Here is a 20,647-nt window from a genome sequence, read left to right as displayed (position 1 = left end):
CAGTGAGACCAGCTGGTAAAAACAAGATAGGGAGCATTCAACATGAGCAGCTTTATCTCATGGCATCCTCTGTGGCAGTCAAACAAGCTTTTCCTACACCTTCTCCAGAGTCACATTCAAGCACTTTCCAAGCATTTCCAGGTGCATTTCCATGCTTTTCCAGCCCCTTCCAGCTGTGGTAAACTCCATCTTTGTATCAATCCAATGGTCAGTATTCAGTCTACTTATTATGTCACTTGTTCATCACATTAAATGAGATGTTATTGTCCTCTAAACAACCAACATGATGTTTGGAGACAGCTTTTTACAGAAGGACCACAAATGAAAGGAAAACTAATTCCACTAACAGATCCACAGAAATATAATCACCAACTATTTTCATCATCTGTTCATCATCAAAAGTCATTTTTCATAAAGAAATGTCAGGAAATGCTGTTTTCAGTCCCTCAAATATGGAGATCTTCTTTCCTCTGTTCTATCATAGATGTCATCACATACAACACACATTTCAAGACCTTTATTCTACATCCAAGACCTTTCAAGCCCTTCATTCTTCCAGCACCCGTACGACCCTGGAAGTAGTCACGTGGCGTTGGACCTAAATCATTTCTACACACCTAGAAAGCATTAAATGAACAATGTGTGTTCTGTTGATTCACGTAAACAGAACAGTGTTTAACAGTCTGCCTGCCTGTCTACCTGTCTGTCTGCCTGTCTGCCTGTCTGCGACCCACATACCTTCTCAGTGGATGTGTCTCCCTGGTGCTTTTCTGTTCTCGTCTTATCTTTATAACCGTGTTTCAGGCCACGTTCCAAGAATATTCTTGGGAGAGAGAAAATGAATCAAACTTTTCGTTTCTTCTTGTGAGATTATTAACTTTATTAAACATACACACCCAGCTACAAAGACAAATCGCTGCTAGAATCACACAAGGAAGCCGGGGGAATTATTAAACCTGTCGAGCTGCTCCGGGTCCCTTACTATATTTCAGGAAGTTACCTGCTGCATATTTCCCATAGTTCACTTGACAGCCTCGGCGCTGCTGTGTGTTGCGTGGACAAACGGCAGCAGATGTTCACAGGACCGATTCTCTTCATGTCGGTACTTTGCTGAAAAAAGGTTTGTAAGCGTTTTATTGTGTTTGTGAGTTAGCTCACAGTTTGACCTCTTTCTGGTTGTGGAGAAACCATCGCTCTGTAAGTGTGTATGTGTGTGTGTGTGTTAAAGTGGTTTTGTGTGTTGTTGGCTTAGTTTCTGTCAGAGTCAACTCTGAATTAAACCATTATTGGCTGACTCTAAAGAGGAGAAAGAGAGAAACTCAAAGTCTTCAGGGATCAACATGTGATTCTGAAATTCAGTGTTTGATATGTGAGATTTCAACTTAAATACGTTTCTTTCTTTTGCATTAGCTGTTTTTACCTGGCTGTGTAATTCTCCACTAAAATGCAATAATTACAGAAATATGTATATGTATATCAACATTTTTAATTGTTTTTCAAATCCTGACGTTCATCTAAATCTGTGAATGACAACCTGAGATAATACAGCTGAGTTAGTTGCCATGACAGCAGCACAGCGGAGACATCATTCACATATCTAACCTTTATTTAGTCAGAAAGCCAGAACAATAATTTTAATAAACAAACACAACACTTTATTTGTACAGCACATTCCGACGTGCTCAACGAGAAGAAAGCCAGACGAGATGAAAATAAACAATCATGAGCGACAACGACTATGATAACAGTCTGATTACAATCAGCGATGCAGTCCACAGGGTTCTCATGGGAACCCCAAGGAACCTCTTAAAGAGCTCATATCTGGGCTCAGCCATCAGATGGTGTCTAATCATGTAGATGAACATTCAATACATCAATAAGAAAATAAAACATTCTAGTGTTTCTAATTCAAATCTGCATAAATATGAAAATAAATGTGCAATCATTTATGGAGGAGTCAATAACACCCACTTTTTAAATCCTTACTTTGGACCCCAAAAGTCAAAGTCAGCACATCTGTCTACTCGCTGTGATTTTAAAGTTCCCTTCAGCTGGGAGTCCGTTTATGTCTGATGTGTGTGTTTGTAGCTGCTCATCCCCGGATTCTTACGGCTCGACTCACTTATGTTGACAAAACTCAGAGAAAAGTTCCCGGATGTTTAGAACGATTGGAATCTATACAAGTCGTTTATATTCGTGGTCATTTACTTTGTGTTGTGTAACGCTGGAAATGTTCAACTTCAGAGAGAAACCAAAACTAACCGCGCCACCTTTAAGCTCGACAGAAATTAATTAAGAACATTTCAAGAAGTGAATCATATTGTGATGTACATCGATATTTTCAGTATTTTCTGTTTGTCAACCCGTCTCCTCTGAACAGGTCTCTGTTCTGGCATCTTCAACATGGTGAACCTGCTGCCGCTGTGCCGCCCGGCAACACTCGGTTGACCAACAGAGCAATATGTGGAACCTTCTCAGTCCAATGCAGATCAAGTTCACCTGAAGGGGACAGGTGTCATTAAAGGTCTGTGTTTATATATATATATATATATATATATATATATATATATATATATATATATATATATTAACTCCAGTCTCAGCAACACTTAAGGTGTGCTGAACTTTTAAGGTGGGGTTTCTTTATCTTTAATATTATTTTTGACTGTGTAACTGACAGCAGGTTAAAAAGTGAATTATTAATATCCCTACTACAAACTCTGTTTGTATCAGGAAAACACACAGTTGAATGGTTTCAAAGTTATTGTAAGAACTGTTGTGTATTATTAAGTACTTCCACTCAGTCTGATACAAAGTGGTATCAGTGCATCTCTATTTGTCCAGGCTTCACATTCTGGTGCAAATGCACCTGTCATTTTTTTTTTTTTTTTTTTTGTGCAAACGGCAAAATAACTGAATATATATATATAAATGAATATATATATTACGGAGCAAAAGCATACTTATTTTTGTTTTGTTGCATGAGTAAACTTAAAAACTAGACTAAATAAACCTTCAATGCGTTTCTAAAAGAGAGACATTTAACGTTAACACTTCCCATGACTGTGTCTATAACGCGTTACAAACACTTGATGTAGATATTCATGAGATTTTACAGAAATGATGACAGCCTTTCTCAATGTTTTGACTTGTGTAGTATCTCAAAACAATAATAAATTATCAATATTCTTCACTCAGCTGTTCAAAAACATTCTCAATATTTTTGATTGAGTAGCTTAAAATAATAACTTGAAACTTGAAACCATGACATAATTTTGAAGTACGAACTCATTAGAATGACTCATGGGGTTTTTTGTCATAAAGACTCGTTAAAGAGATGATGACACGTTATAATTATATTCTCACAGTGGATTGTAGATGTGAGAGTCATAGAAAGTGCTGCTCTGATTACTTTTTGTCAACATTTGATGAGTCAGCGGTGGTTCCCGCACACACACACACACACGCACGCACACACACACACACACACACACACACACACACACACACACACACACACACACACACACACAGGGAAACTGGTTAATTGCCAGTGAATGTGATTACTGGAAGTGCCGACTCAGAAACTAGGTGGAACCAGATCTTCTGGCTCCATGAAGGACATTATTATAGAAAGGAATACATACCGTTACCGGCTCCTGTCGGGTTTGAGATCCACACCTACAAGAGAAGGATCTCCGTCAACAAAAAGTCAAAATCTGACAGTAAAAACCAAAAAGTATTTCATGAAAACTGGATAGCAAAAATATACAAGTACAAATATGCTATGTTTGATTATTTCTGTTGACAAAATAAATCTGTTTCCCCCTCGTCTTTTTCCACCCGGTTTTATATTATTTTGATATAAACATACACATTTCTGCAGTTGATCAAAAAAGTAAAATCTTGTATTTGCTGATTAATGATAGTTTGATAGTTATAAACGGAATCATTAATAATTGTTAGAGGGGGAAGTGGAGAGGGTTATGATAATAATAATAATAATGTCAGACTTTTGAAGCCCTGCAGGATGAACCTGGATGGATTCACTGTTTCTGTCCCTCTTTCTCTGAAGGAATGGCAATATCTAAGAATGGCTTGATCATCGTCGTCCTTCTGCTGGCTACCACTATTTTGGAAACAGGGCACTTCACTAGTCAGGTTTTACCGGTAGGTAAACAGAAAATATGGGATGGCAGGTTTTGACAAACAACACGGAGCGATTGATTGAACCTGATCTCTGTTGTCTCAGGTCCACGATGAGGCGGAACACCTCCCATCTCACGTCAGGCAGAAACGGAGCAGTGAGTCCCGTCCACTAACCTTTACCGATCAGCCTGTTAACGGTGGGAGTCTGAGAATCATTTGCTTTCTGACTGAAAGTTGGATCAGAACATATCATTCCACTCTAATAATACGTTGTTGGGAGGTTGCTAAGCAACCGGTCAAGTTTCCAATAATTCAACCACAGACTGTTTTATGTTTTGAAGTCGTTACCGAAAGGCCACCCAATGGTTTGGCTCCGGCTCTGAAGTCTGGAATTTGAGAGATTTTGACCTGACCTTTTTTGCAACCAGAAGTGACACGAGGGGGTGGAGCTTAAAACAACTGAATTAACTTTCAGGAAGTGAAAACACATTGTGAAAGTGTTAATGGACAAGTTTCAGACGGCGTAGTAGCGAAGCCGTGGTGGAAAAAGGTGATCCCTCACCAAGACCTCCACAGGGACCTGAACCCAGACTCCTTTTATGTACACCGCCCTCCCAGGAAACACAGATTTACCTGAAACACTCCGTCTACATTACACGTGATCCTGGGTGAGTCCCGAGTCTGAATTCTGTCGTATTAATCCTGCAGCGCTGCAAACCTTTGAGTACACGGTGGATGTGGAGCTGAACGTGACCGACATCAGGACGGTGGACCAGCTGAGGAGACTTCTGACCAGCGGCGGCGGCGGCTTAACCCTGGCTGTGGGTCCCGCCGCCAACGTGACGCTGATCGGCATCACCACGGGTAAGAATGGAGTCTCGCCTATTAACTCCAGATATCTGGAGGAAGTGATACAGCAGCCAAAGTCATGCACCCCAATCAGCAATAACATGTGGATGTTTAATATTCTGCATTCCTTCCTACTTAGAAGCTCGGACTTTCTCACAAGCAGAGAGACAAATACTTAACTTTACTTTAACAACTTATTAATAACATCTTTCACATCGGACAGAAAGTGATTACATTTTGAAGGAAAGGTATCCGGGATTATGTTTATTTCGTCTCATAATAGTTTGCAAAGGGAGGAGGTGATGGTGGACTGGTGGGTCAAACGATCCCAAGACTTTCACCCAGACGACCTCTGTTAAGGTTCTGTGTGATACAAAAATTTGGACTTAATTTAAGCATGTGATTAAATGGCATAACAAACGTACTTTAATTTAAAGTTGAGCTATGATGATTGTTTCGTTTTGTTGTCTGAACATGAACAGCATCATTTTGGTCCTATGGGAATGTCAGTTTTTTAGGAGACGGTATTACGCCGCCTTTTTGTGACGGGATTATCGCTCCTTTTTTCCTCAACATCCTTAGAGTACAAAGCTACAGAGACCGAATGGGGTGTTACAAACTTTGCTTGCAGAGTCGTCTAAATGTGCACGAAAAGCAAAAGAAACTCAACCTGCCGTTGTTGTCTGGTGTGGTTTTGGGGAATCGGATTTTGGACACTGATTTAAAACATCGCACTAACGCTGACGCCGTTGCTTCCTCAAAGCCGAGCGTGCTGGTGTGAAAGGAGACGCCGTTGTGGCGTTCAGTAGAAACGGTGTGATTGCGGCGTATTGAGGGATCTACTTTCTGGGATTATCTCTGTGTTAAAACGAGTTGCTGCTTTCTACTGGTTATTAATCATGTTTTCTGGTGCGTTCTTGACATTAAATACACCCGGAAAGAAAAAATCAAACTTGTCTCCTGGAAATGGGAGTCTTATCAGTTGCAGTAATATTTGTGTCAACAAAATGTTCTTCCTGGTCTGAACTGACAGGTTTCTAGCAAAGCCTGAATGCACAATTAAAAAAGCATCATGCGGTCATGTTGGCATCAGCCTTTGATTTGATTGTTGCGTCTCATTGTTCTCACCCAAGAGTGAAATATAAAAGAAGACTACTGCAGAACTTCCAGGACCTTTAATCTCTCTCTGTTTTGTTTTTTTTCTTTTTAGTGTGCTACCAAAACGGTACCACCTTCCAGTGCCGATGTGAGGACGGGTACGTTTGGTCCAATGAAAACTGCCGTACATACGGAGCCTGTGATGAGCTCGTTAACGGCGAATGCCGGTGCATCAACAGTATTCCTAACAACGGGCAATTCTGCCAGCTACAGACAGGTGACGGAGACCTGGAAAGGTCACTTTATGCTCATTGTTTAAGGTGTGCCCTGGCAAAAAAAATAAACTGTTTCCTTTATCGTCTCGACTACTTTCAGCTGCTCCGGTTATTTATCAATACGTGATCTCTGCTGAGGTGAACGTCTCAGATGTTCAGCTGGTAAATTCACTGAAGTTCTTTCTGCAACTCATCCCTTTCCCCATCATCATCAACGAGCAAATACGGCTCAATGACATCAAAATTTCTACAGGTGGGGATTATTTCTAAGAAGTTACTGAACAAAAGTGTGGTAAGACAAGTCGGCATTGACATAGTTCGACATGAACAGCGGCCTTCTGGATTAAAGTTTTTTTTTTTTTAACCATTCACGCAAAATGTTACACAAATGTTTAAAATGTTGCATATTTGCACTGCCTGGTGCAAATTTGAGTATATTTGTGTGTTTGCATTGACTTTGCATGCAATAGTGTATTTGTGTTTGGTGTGAACACACCTAGTAAAGCTTCAGACACTAAAGGACGCCTCGGTGCATCGAGGGCACCGACCAGCCGTCGGTATTGCACGAGTTAGGAGAGAGAACAGCTTAATGCTCCATTGTTGTTGTGTCTTCTAAAAAACAGTGATTAATGTCTTCATCTCCAGTGTGCTTTCCTGGCAACGATGGCTACCAGTGCAGATGTGAGGCTCAGTACCGCTGGCCATGTGACCAGTGTTTCCTGTATGGATCCTGTGACAACATCACTGGTGACACGTGTGGATGCATCAACGCCATTCCTCCTGACGGACGATACTGCCAGCTGGCTGATCAGCACAGTGAGCACCGACACGACAACATTGAATAGTGATCAGAAGACTCTGGGAACTTTTCATAAGATTATCTGTTCTACTATTTTCTCTTTGTCCTCCATCAGACTTCACAGCTTGTCCTCTGACAACACCGTCTCCATCGCCAACAGGTAGGACTGAAACAAAATACCATGAGATACGTGTCATACTTCCATGTTTTCCCTCACTTATATATATTTCCTCTTGCCTTTCATTTCTCTTTCCACAGCTCCCCCAGCTCCTTATGAATACCTGATTTCTGTGGAGCTGAACAGCACCAATGCTGCAGCTGTGCTGGGGATCATTCTGGCCCTCCGTTTCCCCGTCAGACTCTCCAACCAAATACAAATTAATGCCATCAACACTTCCACAGGTGCAGATACGAGTGTCAAATACATTTTTCAGAAAGTCAGAATGTCGCTTTGGAAAACAAATCAACTCCCAAAATTGATTGTGTTTTCCGTCTCCAGTGTGCTCTCCTGGCAACGATGGCTACCAGTGCAGATGTGAGGCTCAGTACCGCTGGCCATGTGACCAGTGTTTCCTGTATGGATCCTGTGACAACATCACTGGTGACACGTGTGGATGCATCAACGCCATTCCTCCTGACGGACGATACTGCCAGCTGGCTGATCAGCACAGTGAGCACCGACACGACAACATTGAATAGTGATCAGAAGACTCTGGGAAAGCAACTTTGCACTACATTAGGGGTTGATACTGGTTCTGTCTGGTCTAGTAGAGTTGGTAGAGCAGGCTGATACTGGTTCTGTCTGGTCTAATAGAGTTGGTAGAGCAGGCTGATACTGGTTCTGTCTGGTCTAATAGAGTTGGTAGAGCAGGTTGATACTGGTTCTGTCTGGTCTAATAGAGTTGGTAGAGCAGGCTTATACAAGTTCTGTCTGGTCTAATAGAGTTGGTAGAGCAGGCTTATACAAGTTCTGTCTGGTCTAATAGAGTTGGTAGAGCAGGTTGATACTGGTTCTGTCTGGTCTAATAGAGTTGGTAGAGCAGGCTGCTACTGGTTCTGTCTGGTCTAATAGAGTTGGTAGAGCAGGCTGATACTGGTTCTGTCTGGTCTAATAGAGTTGGTAGAGCAGGCTGATACTGGTTCTGTCTGGTCTAATAGAGTTGGTAGAGCAGGCTGATACTGGTTCTGTCTGGTCTAATAGAGTTGGTAGAGCAGGTTGATACTGGTTCTGTCTGGTCTAATAGAGTTGGTAGAGCAGGTTGATACTGGTTCTCTCTGGTCTAATAGAGTTGGTAGAGCAGGTTGATACTGGTTCTGTCTGGTCTAATAGAGTTGGTAGAGCAGGTTGATACTGGTTCTGTCTGGTCTAATAGAGTTGTAGAGCAGGTTGATACTGGTTCTGTCTGGTAGCTGGTCTAATAGAGTTCTGTCTGGTAGCTGGTTGAATGTTCAGACACATGGTACCGAGTTATCCTGTGAAATTAACGTCTCCTTACGTACGACAGGCAGGACTGATAAAGTTAGATGACTAGCTCTGTCATGACGTTGCTGGTTTTAGCCGTTAGCCACTAGCTTTATGATAACTTAGAGACCTGATCGTTTAAAACTTAAATGTTGTTGAAAGGGAAGCTTTACTGACTCTCTAAAGACCCCATAAAGACCTGAAGGGTGTCAGTAAATCAGACGCTTCACCAGGTTTGTTGTGCTAATCGAGTCTCACCACTACTTTAGCATTGGCCGATGCCGATTATCTCAATATGTATTATCTCAACCAATCAATCTGTTCTACTATTTTCTCTTTGTCCTCCATCAGACTTCACAGCTTGTCCTCTGACAACACCGTCTCCATCGCCAACAGGTAGGACTGAAACAAAACACCATGAGATACGTGTCATACTTCCATGTTTTCCCTCACTTATATATATTTCCTCTTGCCTTTCATTTCTCTTTCCACAGCTCCCCCAGCTCCTTATGAATACCTGATTTCTGTGGAGCTGAACAGCACCAATGCTGCAGCTGTGCTGGGGATCATTCTGGCCCTCCGTTTCCCCGTCAGACTCTCCAACCAAATACAAATTAATGCCATCAACACTTCCACAGGTGCAGATACGAGTGTCAAATACATTTTTCAGAAAGTCAGAATGTCGCTTTGGAAGACTAATCAACTCCCGAAATTGATTGTGTTTTCCGTCTCCAGTGTGCTCTCCTGGCAACGATGGCTACCAGTGCAGATGTGAGGCTCAGTACCGCTGGCCATGTGACCAGTGTTTCCTGTATGGATCCTGTGACAACATCACTGGTGACACGTGTGGATGCATCAACGCCATTCCTCCTGACGGACGATACTGCCAGCTGGCTGATCAGCACAGTGAGCACCGGCACGACAACATTGAATAGTGATCAGAAGACTCTGGGAAAGCAACTTTGCACTACATTAGGGGTTGATACTGGTTCTGGCTGGTCTAATAGAGTTGGTAGAGCAGGCTGATACTGGTTCTGTCTGGTCTAGTAGAGTTGGTAGAGCAGGTTGATACTAGGTCTGTGTGGTCTAATAGAGTTGGTAGAGCAGGTTGATACTGGTTCTGTCTGGTCTAGTAGAGTTGGTAGAACAGGTTGATACTGGTTCTCTCTGGTCTAATAGAGTTGTAGAGCAGGTTACATTTACATTTACATTTAGGTCATTTAGCAGACGCTTTTGTCCAAAGCGACTTACAATAAGTACATTTGTCAAAAGAAGGAAACCACAACGTATCATTGCCGATAAAGTAAGAGCTAAAAATAGAACAAGTGTTAGGTCCTCATCTGAGTAAACTAGTACTTCAAGAGCAACAGTGCTACGATCAGAGTGCTATAGGTAAGGGTTTTTTATTTTATTTTTGGGGGGGGGGGGGGTGTTAGTGGGTCATGCTAGTCGAGGTGAAGTCTGAACAGGTGAGTCTTGAGCCTTTTTCGGAAGATGGCAAATGACTCAGCTGTCCTGACATTAGTCGGGAGTTCGTTCCACCACTGAGGCGCCAGAACAGAGAAGAGTCTGGACTTTGCCGAGCGACATTTGTTTGATTTCGGCGATGGTGTTACCAGCCAGCCAGCTGAAGTAGAGGAGCGAAGTGCTCGCTTTGGGGCATGAGGTTTGACCAGTGTTTGAAGGTAGACGGGTGCCGTTCCATTGATAGCCCTGAAGGCCAGTGTCATCGTCTTGAATTGGATGCGTGCTGCAACAGGGAGCCAGTGGAGGTCACGGAGGAGGGGGGTCACATGGAAGAATTTGGGTAGGTTGAAGATAAGGCGTGCTGCAGCGTTCTGGATACGCTGCAATGGTTTAATCGCAGAGGCCGGGAGTCCGGCCAGGAGAGAGTTGCAGTAGTCAAGGCGGGAGATGACCAGTGCTTGGACCAAGAGTTGCGTTGCATCATTTGTGAGGAGGGTCCGAATCCTGCGGATGTTGTAGAGGGCAAATCTGCAGGATCGGGCCACAGCAGTGATGTTGGGGGTGCAGGATAGTTGGTCATCGAGGATTACACCCAGGTTCCTCGCAGTTGACGACGGCAATACTGTGATGCCCTCGACAGTGACCGACAGGTCCATGCGAGGGCAGTCTTTCCCTGGGATGAAGAGGAGTTCGGTTTTATTCAGGTTAAGCTTCAGGTGATGTGCAGTTGTCCAGACAGAGATGTCAGCCAGACAGTCGGAGATGCGAGTTGCAATGTGAGTGTCAGAGGACGGGGGAAAAGAGAGGAACAGCTGGGTGTCATCTGCATAGCAATGGTAGGAGAATCCATGCGATGTGATAACAGAACCTAGTGATCTGGTGTATAGTGAGAACAGAAGCGGTCCTAATACTGAGCCTTGAGGGACACCCGTGTCCAGAGAACAGGGTTTGGACATAGAGCCATTCCATGTGACCTGAAAGGTTTGATTTGTCAGGTATGATGTAAACCAGGCGAGAGCAGAGTCAGTTATGCCAAGTTCAGCCAGAGTGGAGAGGAGGATTTGGTGATTGACTGTGTCGAACGCAGCAGATAGGTCGAGGAGAACGAGAACTGAGGAGTGGGACGAGGCTCTGGCGTCTCGCAGGGACTCGGTCACTGTGAGGAGGGCCGTCTCAGTGGAGTGAGCAGTCCTGAATCCTGATTGATTAGGGTCTAGGAGGTTGTTCAGCGAGAGATAGGATGCCAGTTGGTTGTAGGCGGCACGTTCCAAGGTTTTAGAGAGGAATGAAAGAAGAGATACAGGTCTGTAGCTTTGGATGTCAGTAGCGTCTAGGGTGGGTTTTTTAAGGAGAGGCTTCACGGTAGCTGTCTTAAAATCCGCTGGAATGACACCTGAGGTGAGGGAGGAGTTGATCAGGGTGGTGAGGAATGGCAAGATGTCGTGTGAGATGTCTTGGAGAAGAGAGGAGGGGATCGGGTCGAGGGAGCAGGTGGTGGCACGGTTAGATGTAACAAGTGCGTGAACATCTTCAGAGGTGAGGGGGGTAAAGCTGGTAAGACCATCCGAGTTGAGGGTTGGGGGAGATGTTTTCTGGGAGGGAATAGGCGTGAATGAGGAGCTGATGTCATTTACTTTCTTGGTAAAGTAAGTTGCAAAGTCATCGGCAGTAAGGAGGGGGAGGGGTAGGAGGGGTGAGGAGGGAGGAGAACATGGAGAAGAGTTTCCTGGGGTTGGAGGCAGAAGAGTTGATCTTTGCCAGGTAGAAGGCAGATTTAGCTGCCGAAACAGTTGAGGTGAAGTCAGAGAGGAGGTGGTGGTAGTGAGCAAGGTCCTCGTGCTGGCCCGATTTCTTCCATTTTCTCTCTGACGCTCGCAACATTGATCTGTTGGTTCGCAGAGGTTCAGACAGCCAGGGAGGGGAGGGAGATGATCGCGCAGGTCGTGAGATTGGGGGACAGAGAGTGTCCAAAGAAGAGGAGAGTGAGGACATCAGGATGGAGGAGGCTTCCTCAGTAGGCATTAAGGAGAACTGTTCTGAGGATGGTAGCGAGGAGATAACAGTTGAGGAGAGAGCGGAGGGAGTGAGGGATTTCAGGTTGCGGCGGCTGGTGACAATTCGAGGCGTAGAGGGGAGGGATGTGGTGGGCTTCATGGGGAGGGAGAAAGTCACAAAGTGGTGGTCGGACACGGTGAGCGGGGTAACAGAGAGTGCCGAGATGCCACAGGATCTTGTGAAGACAAGGTCAAGTTGGTTCCCGGCGCGGTGAGTTGGTGGAGAGGGGGAGAGTGTAAGGTCAAATGCGGAAAAGAAGTCGATGAATTCAGATGAGTGCAGCCTCCCCGGATGGATGTTGAAGTCACCGAGGACGACGAGTGGTGTGCCATCATCAGGGGAGCAGCTCAGGAGGGCATCCATCTCATCCAAAAAGTCACCGAGAGGACCGGATGGGCGATAGATCACTATGATGTTGAGTTTGAAAGGAAGGGTGACAGACACGGCGTGGAATTCAAGTGTAGATCGGGGTAGGTGGTCCAGAGGAAGGACCTGGTAGGACCATCTGGGTGAGATGAGGAGCCCAGTTCCTCCTCCTCGCCCTGTTCATCTTGGGGAGTGTGAAAACGAGTAGGCAGTTGAAAGGGCAGCTGGAGTGGCAGTGTTTTCTGGGGTGATCCAGGTCTCTGTGAGGGCCAGGAAATGGAGAGACTGCAGGGACGCATAGGCTGAAATGGTGTCTGCCTTCTTGACTGCAGACTGGCAGTTCCACAGCCCCCCTAGTACTTCAAGTTCCTTACCGGTGGAGAATGGTGGGTAGCAGAGATTGGATGGGTTACAGCCTCGAGTGAAGGGTCTCCGGTGAAATCTTCTCCAGTGTGATGTCATGACTGGGATAAGACACATGGCTGCGAGGGGGGGGGGGGGGGGGGTGAGATGTTATACCTACCTCAATGGACGTCCTCGATGGACTCCACAGATGGACTCCCTTGTCTTTGTTCAGCTGTCTTCGTTCTGATGGCCAGACGCTGCAGCTGACGCTGTAGTGACAGCCTTTTAAGTGCTCAGTTTACCGCAAGTACTGAGTGTGACCCCTCCCTCCAATAAAGTCTATTCACTACACCTACAACTTAGTTGATTACTCACTTAGCATAGACAGTTTCACTAGGATTTCAACAACAAGCTATCAACACAAGACTAAATGTTACAACTAGCTTTACTCACACAATGCCTAAACCCAAATCTACAATTAGTTTCTGACTTACCAACAAGAGACAAAGCAGCTTCCTTCCTTTCTCCAGACAAAATGATTGGTTGATACTGGTTCTGTCTGGTCTAATAGAGTTGGTAGAGCAGGCTGATACTGGTTCTGTCTGGTCTAATAGAGTTGGTAGAGCAGGCTGATACTGGTTCTGTCTGGTAGCTGGTCTAATAGAGTTGGTAGAGCAGGCTGGTACTGGTTCTGTCTGGTAGCTGGTTGAATGTTCACACACATGGTACTGAGTTATCCTGTTAAATTAACGTCTCCTTACGTACGACAGGCAGGACTGATAAAGTTAGATGACTAGCTCTGTCATGACGTTGCTGGTTTTAGCCGTTAGCCACTAGCTTTATGATAACTTAGAGACCTGATCGTTTAAAACTTAAATGTTGTTGAAACGGGAGCTTTACTGACTCTCTAAAGACCCCATAAAGACCTGAAGGGTGTCAGTAAATCAGACGCTTCACCAGGTTTGTTGTGCTAATCAAGTCTCACCACTACTTTAGCATTGGCCGATTATCTCAATATGTCATTAATCGGCCAACCAATCAATCTGTTCTACTATTTTCACTTTGTCCTCCATCAGACTTCACAGCTTGTCCTCTGACAACACCGTCTCCATCGCCAACAGGTAGGACTGAAACAAAACACCATGAGATACGTGTCATACTTCCATGTTTTCCCTCACTTATATATATTTCCTCTTGCCTTTCATTTCTCTTTCCACAGCTCCCCCAGCTCCTTATGAATACCTGATTTCTGTGGAGCTGAACAGCACCAATGCTGCAGCTGTGCTGGGGATCATTCTGGCCCTCCGTTTCCCCGTCAGACTCTCCAACCAAATACAAATTAATGCCATCAACACTTCCACAGGTGCAGATACGAGTGTCAAATACATTTTTCAGAAAGTCAGAATGTCGCTTTAGAAAACAAATCGGCTCCCGAAATTGATTGTGTTTTCCGTCTCCAGTGTGCTTTCCTGGCAACGATGGCTACCAGTGCAGATGTGAGGCTCAGTACCGCTGGCCATGTGACCAGTGTTTCCTGTATGGATCCTGTGACAACATCACTGGTGACACGTGTGGATGCATCAACGCCATTCCTCCTGACGGACGATACTGCCAGCTGGCTGATCAGCATAGTGAGCACCGACACGACAACATTGAATAGTGATCAGAAGACTCTGGGAAAGCAACTTTGCACTACATTAGGGGTTGATACTGGTTCTGTCTGGTCTAATAGAGTTGGTAGAGCAGGCTGATACTGGTTCTGTCTGGTCTAATAGAGTTGGTAGAGCAGGCTGATACTAGTTCTGTCTGGTCTAATAGAGTTGGTAGAGCAGGTTGATACTGGTTCTGTCTGGTAGCTGGTCTAATAGAGTTGGTAGAGCAGGCTGATACTGGTTCTGTAAAGACCCCATAAAGACCTGAAGGGTGTCGGTAAATAAGATGCTTCACCACGTTTGTTGTGCTACTCGAGTCTAGTGTTATCACGATACCAACATTTTGGTACCGGTATCGGTACCAACATGTGTTTCGGTACTTTTCGATACTTTTCGATACTTTTTCAAATAAAAAGTGAACGCAAAAAATGTCATTACTGACTTTATTTTAATAGAAAATCTTAGAACAATAACATATTAATCAGCAAATAAAATAAAATACCACAAAGACAAAGCTTTTCTAATGCACACAATTTTAAAAATGTTAAAATATAAATACAATAATATAATAATATAAATAAACCAGCTCTTTTTTTTTTCTTCCAGAGCTACTTTTGTTAAGAGTGAAGGGCGGTGGCGCTTGCTTTTAGCACTGAATGTGGCTTTTTTTCATGAGTTTAAATGACCTGTCGTTCCCTGAGCTCAGTGTGCAGGTCTGGGTGCTGGTCCTTTAAGTGTTTGGCTAAGTCGGAGGTGTTTCCGCCGTTAGCCATGCATGTTTTAAACACCGTTTACACAGTGGTGCATCGGCGTTAACTGCCTCGCCTTGTGCATTTGTTTTAAGCTAAAGTACGGCCATATCGCACTTCGCGGCGCTGGTTTCTCCGCAAGTTGCGGCGTGGTGACGGTTGCAGCAGCCATTCTCCTCTCCGTGCTTCGCTCTCTCGCGCTCTCTCTCGCTCTCTCGTGCTCTCTCGCTCTCTCTCTCCAAGCTTTCCTCCTGCTCCGTTTGTTGTTCCAGTCTACGCTGCTCGCTAACTTGCTAGCGGTTTCCTCCGGCTTGCCTTTTATCTCCCCAAGCTGCGGCTCGCTCCTCGTCCTCTCAGCTGTAGTTACAACGCGGTGACGTCACGTGGCGAGTTCGCCGCGCTGTTGCTGGCGCTGCCGGTGGCGCTGCAAGTACCGGTCCCGTCCAAATGCAATATGGTACCGTTTTAAATGCCTCAGTACCCCGGTACCAAATTAGTACCGGTATACCGTGCAACCCTACTCGAGTCTCACCACTACTTTAGCATTGCTAGCATATTGGCCTGTTTCCCCGGTCGTTAGCCTTGTATGCTAAATACTTCCAAACGGCACTTTTGCTTTCATTTTTAGTATCAATTATTCATGGAGGATCGTTTTTTTGACAACCCTAATCTGTTCTAATGGTTGACCGATATAGGCTTTTCAATGGCCGATGCAGATATTTAGAGAGCAGGGCATGATGGCCGATACATAATGCCGATATCGTGGTTTTATTGTTATCATGTTTTACGTTGTATCTCTGGGCACGTGACGAATATGAATAAAATGAGACACCAAAATTCTGAACTAAAATGAACATCTATCTTACACTTAAACACAGAAAAATATGTGAAAATATAAAATGTCCATTGTCTGTTTGCTTCACTGGCTCTAACGCTAACATCGTTCCATAGCAGCCACACTGACAAGGCTGCCTACAGATGTGTCTGCAGACATTAGTGTTTATCGGCTTTGCAAGCGCAGGCATTGGCCGATGCGGATTATCTCAATATGTCATTAATCGGCGAACCAATCAATCCGTTCTACTATTTTCTCTTTGTCCTCCATCAGACTTCACAGCTTGTCCTCTGACAACACCGTCTCCATCGCCAACAGGTAGGACTGAAACAAAACACCATGAGATACGTGTCATACTTCCATGTTTTCCCTCACTTATATATATTTCCTCTTGCCTTTCATTTCTCTTTCCACAGCTCCCCCAGCTCCTTATGAATACCTGATTTCTGTGGAGCTGAACAGCACCAATGCTGCAGCTGTGCTGGGGATCATTCTGGCCCTCCGTTTCCCCGTCAGACTCTCCAACCAAATACAAATTAATGCCATCAACACTTCCACAGGTGCAGATACGAGTGTCAAATACATTTTTCAGAAAGTCAGAATGTCGCTTTGGAAAACAAATCAGCTCCCGAAATTGATTGTTTTCTGTCTCCAGTGTGCTTTCCTGGCAACGATGGCTACCAGTGCAGATGTGAGGCTCAGTACCGCTGGCCATGTGACCAGTGTTTCCTGTATGGATCCTGTGACAACATCACTGGTGACACGTGTGGATGCATCAACGCCATTCCTCCTGACGGACGATACTGCCAGCTGGCTGATCAGCATAGTGAGCACCGACACGACAACATTGAATAGTGATCAGAAGACTCTGGGAACTTTTCATAAGATTATCTGTTCTACTATTTTCTCTTTGTCCTCCATCAGACTTCACAGCTTGTCCTCTGACAACACCGTCTCCATCGCCAACAGGTAGGACTGAAACAAAACACCATGAGATACGTGTCATACTTCCATGTTTTCCCTCACTTATATATATTTCCTCTTGCCTTTCATTTCTCTTTCCACAGCTCCCCCAGCTCCTTATGAATACCTGATTTCTGTGGAGCTGAACAGCACCAATGCTGCAGCTGTGCTGGGGATCATTCTGGCCCTCCGTTTCCCCGTCAGACTCTCCAACCAAATACAAATTAATGCCATCAACACTTCCACAGGTGCAGATACGAGTGTCAAATACATTTTTCAGAAAGTCAGAATGTCGCTTTGGAAGACTAATCCGCTCCCGAAATTGATTGTGTTTTCCGTCTCCAGTGTGCTCTCCTGGCAACGATGGCTACCAGTGCAGATGTGAGGCTCAGTACCGCTGGCCATGTGACCAGTGTTTCCTGTATGGATCCTGTGACAACATCACTGGTGACAAGTGTGGATGCATCAACGCCATTCCTCCTGACGGACGATACTGCCAGCTGGCTGATCAGCATAGTGAGCACCGACACGACAACATTGAATAGTGATCAGAAGACTCTGGGAAAGCAACTTTGCACTACATTAGGGGTTGATACTGGTTCTGTCTGGTCTAATAGAGTTGGTAGAGCAGGTTGATACTGGTTCTGTCTGGTCTAGTAGAGTTGGTAAAGCAGGTTGATACTGGTTCTGTCGGGTCTAATAGAGTTGGTAGAGCAGGCTGATACTGGTTCTGTCTGGTCTAATAGAGTTGGTAGAGCAGGCTTATACAAGTTCTGTCTGGTCTAATAGAGTTGGTAGAGCAGGTTGATACTGGTTCTATCTGGTCTAATAGAGTTGGTAGAGCAGGTTGATACTGGTTCTGTCTGGTCTAGTAGAGTTGGTAAAGCAGGTTGATACTGGTTCTGTCTGGTCTAATAGAGTTGGTAGAGCAGGCTGCTACTGGTTCTGTCTGGTCTAGTAGAGTTAGTAGAGCAGGCTGATACTGGTTCTGTCTGGTCTAGTAGAGTTGGTAAAGCAGGTTGATACTGGTTCTGTCTGGTCTAATAGAGTTGGTAGAGCAGGCTGATACTGGTTCTGTCTGGTCTAATAGAGTTGGTAGAGCAGGCTGCTACTGGTTCTGTCTGGTCTAATAGAGTTGGTAGAGCAGGCTGCTACTGGTTCTGTCTGGTCTAATAGAGTTGGTAGAGCAGGTTGATACTGGTTCTCTCTGGTCTAATAGAGTTGGTAGAGCAGGTTGATACTGGTTCTCTCTGGTCTAATAGAGTTGGTAGAGCAGGTTGATACTGGTTCTGTCTGGTCTAATAGAGTTGGTAGAGCAGGTTGATACTGGTTCTGTCTGGTCTAATAGAGTTGTAGAGCAGGTTGATACTGGTTCTGTCTGGTAGCTGGTCTAATAGAGTTCTGTCTGGTAGCTGGTTGAATGTTCAGACACATGGTACCGAGTTATCCTGTTAAATTAACGTCTCCTTACGTACGACAGGCAGGACTGATAAAGTTAGATGACTAGCTCTGTCATGACGTTGCTGGTTTTAGCCGTTAGCCACTAGCTTTATGATAACTTAGAGACCTGATCGTTTAAAACTTAAATGTTGTTGAAACGGGAGCTTTACTGACTCTCTAAAGACCCCATAAAGACCTGAAGGGTGTCAGTAAATCAGACGCTTCACCAGGTTTGTTGTGCTAATCGAGTCTCACCACTACTTTAGCATTGGCCGATGCCGATTATCTCAATATGTATTATCTCAACCAATCAATCTGTTCTACTATTTTCTCTTTGTCCTCCATCAGACTTCACAGCTTGTCCTCTGACAACACCGTCTCCATCGCCAACAGGTAGGACTGAAACAAAATACCATGAGATATGTGTCATACTTCCATGTTTTCCCTCACTTATATATATTTCCTCTTGCCTTTCATTTCTCTTTCCACAGCTCCCCCAGCTCCTTATGAATACCTGATTTCTGTGGAGCTGAACAGCACCAATGCTGCAGCTGTGCTGGGGATCATTCTGGCCCTCCGTTTCCCCGTCAGACTCTCCAACCAAATACAAATTAATGCCATCAACACTTCCACAGGTGCAGATACGAGTGTCAAATACATTTTTCAGAAAGTCAGAATGTTGCTTTGGAAAACAAATCAACTCCCAAAATTGATTGTGTTTTCCGTCTCCAGTGTGCTCTCCTGGCAACGATGGCTACCAGTGCAGATGTGAGGCTCAGTACCGCTGGCCATGTGACCAGTGTTTCCTGTATGGATCCTGTGACAACATCACTGGTGACACGTGTGGATGCATCAACGCCATTCCTCCTGACGGACGATACTGCCAGCTGGCTGATCAGCACAGTGAGTCGGTTTCAAAGTCATCATGGACTCTGAGCCAGAACACGGTGTGGCGTATCGTAGAATCTGTGTTTCACTTCAAGGTTTAACGTTAGACACTTTGAATAACAGTCAGGAGACTGTAGTAGTAAAAAGGGTCGATTGCCAGCATCTTTTGACTGGAGTAACCTCAACATTTCTGGTTGTACAGAATGTATTAATATGAATGTATACAGAGTAGCGTCAGAAATGTCCAGAACCTGCCAACATCATTATGTAGACTGCCCTCTACGGGTAGCAACTGTGTATCACAGTACTTATCAATACACTGGATTATTTCAGTTCACTGAAACACACTTTCACTTCATTAATCAAGCATGTGTATTAGTACTTAAGAGTACAAAGTATACTTGAAATTTTTCCACATAAACATACACTAAATACACACCAAATTGTGTTTTTCTACCATTTACAGTCAACTACAAACACGTCATACAAAAATGAGCTATTATTATAGCAAACCAGTGGGCTGATCATTAACACACCTGAGTATTGTGATGCTTAGTGTGTCTGTACACTTAGCTTCTTTATATTCACCAGGTTAATCACAATGTGTTGTCTTTTCCTCAACATGACGCAACGCAGTCAAGCTATTAAAATGTGCATCTTTGAAGTCCAGTATGTTTCTATATATTCAGCAAATATTCTCTTCTTGCTTACAGACTTTACAGCTTGTCAGCTGACAACAACTCCATCACCAACAAGTAAGCACGACACTGATGTTGAAATACTTTCTAATACATACTGAAGGATTTCACTGTTCAGTTTAACAAACTAGATGATAAAATCATATTTTCACATAAGACAACAGTTACACCTACAACTAACAAGTGAGTTGTTATAGCAAAGAAATAACTAATCCAGACTTGTATATTTGTATTATTATTGTTAGCAATCAGACATCATTATAATACGTTGTTTTTTTTGCAGATTCAACACCTAATGTTACAACACCAACATCTCCACCAACTACTGTTACCAGTAGGTATTTAACTGATGGAATAATTCATCTCTGTTCATAGTTGTTGAAATATTTTCTGAAACATACTGAAGGATTTCACTATTCAGTTTAACAAACATGATTATAAAATCATATTTTCAGATTCAACAACGAACACAACAGTTACACCTACAACTAATGTAACAAGTGAGTTGTTATAGCAAAGAAATAACTAATCCAGACTTGAATCTTTATTTTGTCTGC

The 20,647-nt window shown here is 44.1% G+C and overlaps 1 protein-coding gene across 1 annotated transcript in view; it reads left to right on the top strand.

Moving 5' to 3' along the window:
- Positions 1 to 989: 989 nt before the first annotated feature.
- Positions 990 to 20,647, top strand: part of LOC311027279 (uncharacterized protein) — a 33,611-nt gene continuing 13,953 nt past the window's right edge. The window contains exons 1-27 of the mRNA XM_084031222.1: positions 990 to 1,120; positions 2,381 to 2,524; positions 4,076 to 4,170; positions 4,253 to 4,304; positions 4,858 to 5,013; positions 6,209 to 6,373; positions 6,472 to 6,624; positions 7,017 to 7,187; positions 7,286 to 7,330; positions 7,429 to 7,572; positions 7,670 to 7,840; positions 8,984 to 9,028; positions 9,127 to 9,270; positions 9,368 to 9,538; positions 13,942 to 13,986; positions 14,085 to 14,228; positions 14,326 to 14,496; positions 16,375 to 16,419; positions 16,518 to 16,661; positions 16,757 to 16,927; positions 17,026 to 17,070; positions 17,169 to 17,312; positions 17,410 to 17,580; positions 18,853 to 18,897; positions 18,996 to 19,139; positions 19,237 to 19,407; positions 20,106 to 20,147. Of these exons, the coding sequence (XP_083887348.1) occupies positions 4,078 to 4,170; positions 4,253 to 4,304; positions 4,858 to 5,013; positions 6,209 to 6,373; positions 6,472 to 6,624; positions 7,017 to 7,187; positions 7,286 to 7,330; positions 7,429 to 7,572; positions 7,670 to 7,840; positions 8,984 to 9,028; positions 9,127 to 9,270; positions 9,368 to 9,538; positions 13,942 to 13,986; positions 14,085 to 14,228; positions 14,326 to 14,496; positions 16,375 to 16,419; positions 16,518 to 16,661; positions 16,757 to 16,927; positions 17,026 to 17,070; positions 17,169 to 17,312; positions 17,410 to 17,580; positions 18,853 to 18,897; positions 18,996 to 19,139; positions 19,237 to 19,407; positions 20,106 to 20,147 (2,992 nt within the window). The 5' untranslated portion in view covers positions 990 to 1,120; positions 2,381 to 2,524; positions 4,076 to 4,077. The remainder of the gene's footprint in view (positions 1,121 to 2,380; positions 2,525 to 4,075; positions 4,171 to 4,252; positions 4,305 to 4,857; positions 5,014 to 6,208; positions 6,374 to 6,471; positions 6,625 to 7,016; positions 7,188 to 7,285; positions 7,331 to 7,428; positions 7,573 to 7,669; positions 7,841 to 8,983; positions 9,029 to 9,126; positions 9,271 to 9,367; positions 9,539 to 13,941; positions 13,987 to 14,084; positions 14,229 to 14,325; positions 14,497 to 16,374; positions 16,420 to 16,517; positions 16,662 to 16,756; positions 16,928 to 17,025; positions 17,071 to 17,168; positions 17,313 to 17,409; positions 17,581 to 18,852; positions 18,898 to 18,995; positions 19,140 to 19,236; positions 19,408 to 20,105; positions 20,148 to 20,647) is intronic.

Source organism: Eutrigla gurnardus, assembly GCF_963514095.1.
Source record: "Eutrigla gurnardus genome assembly, chromosome: 16".
Lineage (NCBI taxonomy): Eukaryota > Metazoa > Chordata > Actinopteri > Perciformes > Triglidae > Eutrigla > Eutrigla gurnardus.
Note: the sequence above shows the minus strand (reverse complement) of the source record. Positions and strands in the feature narration are given on the sequence as shown.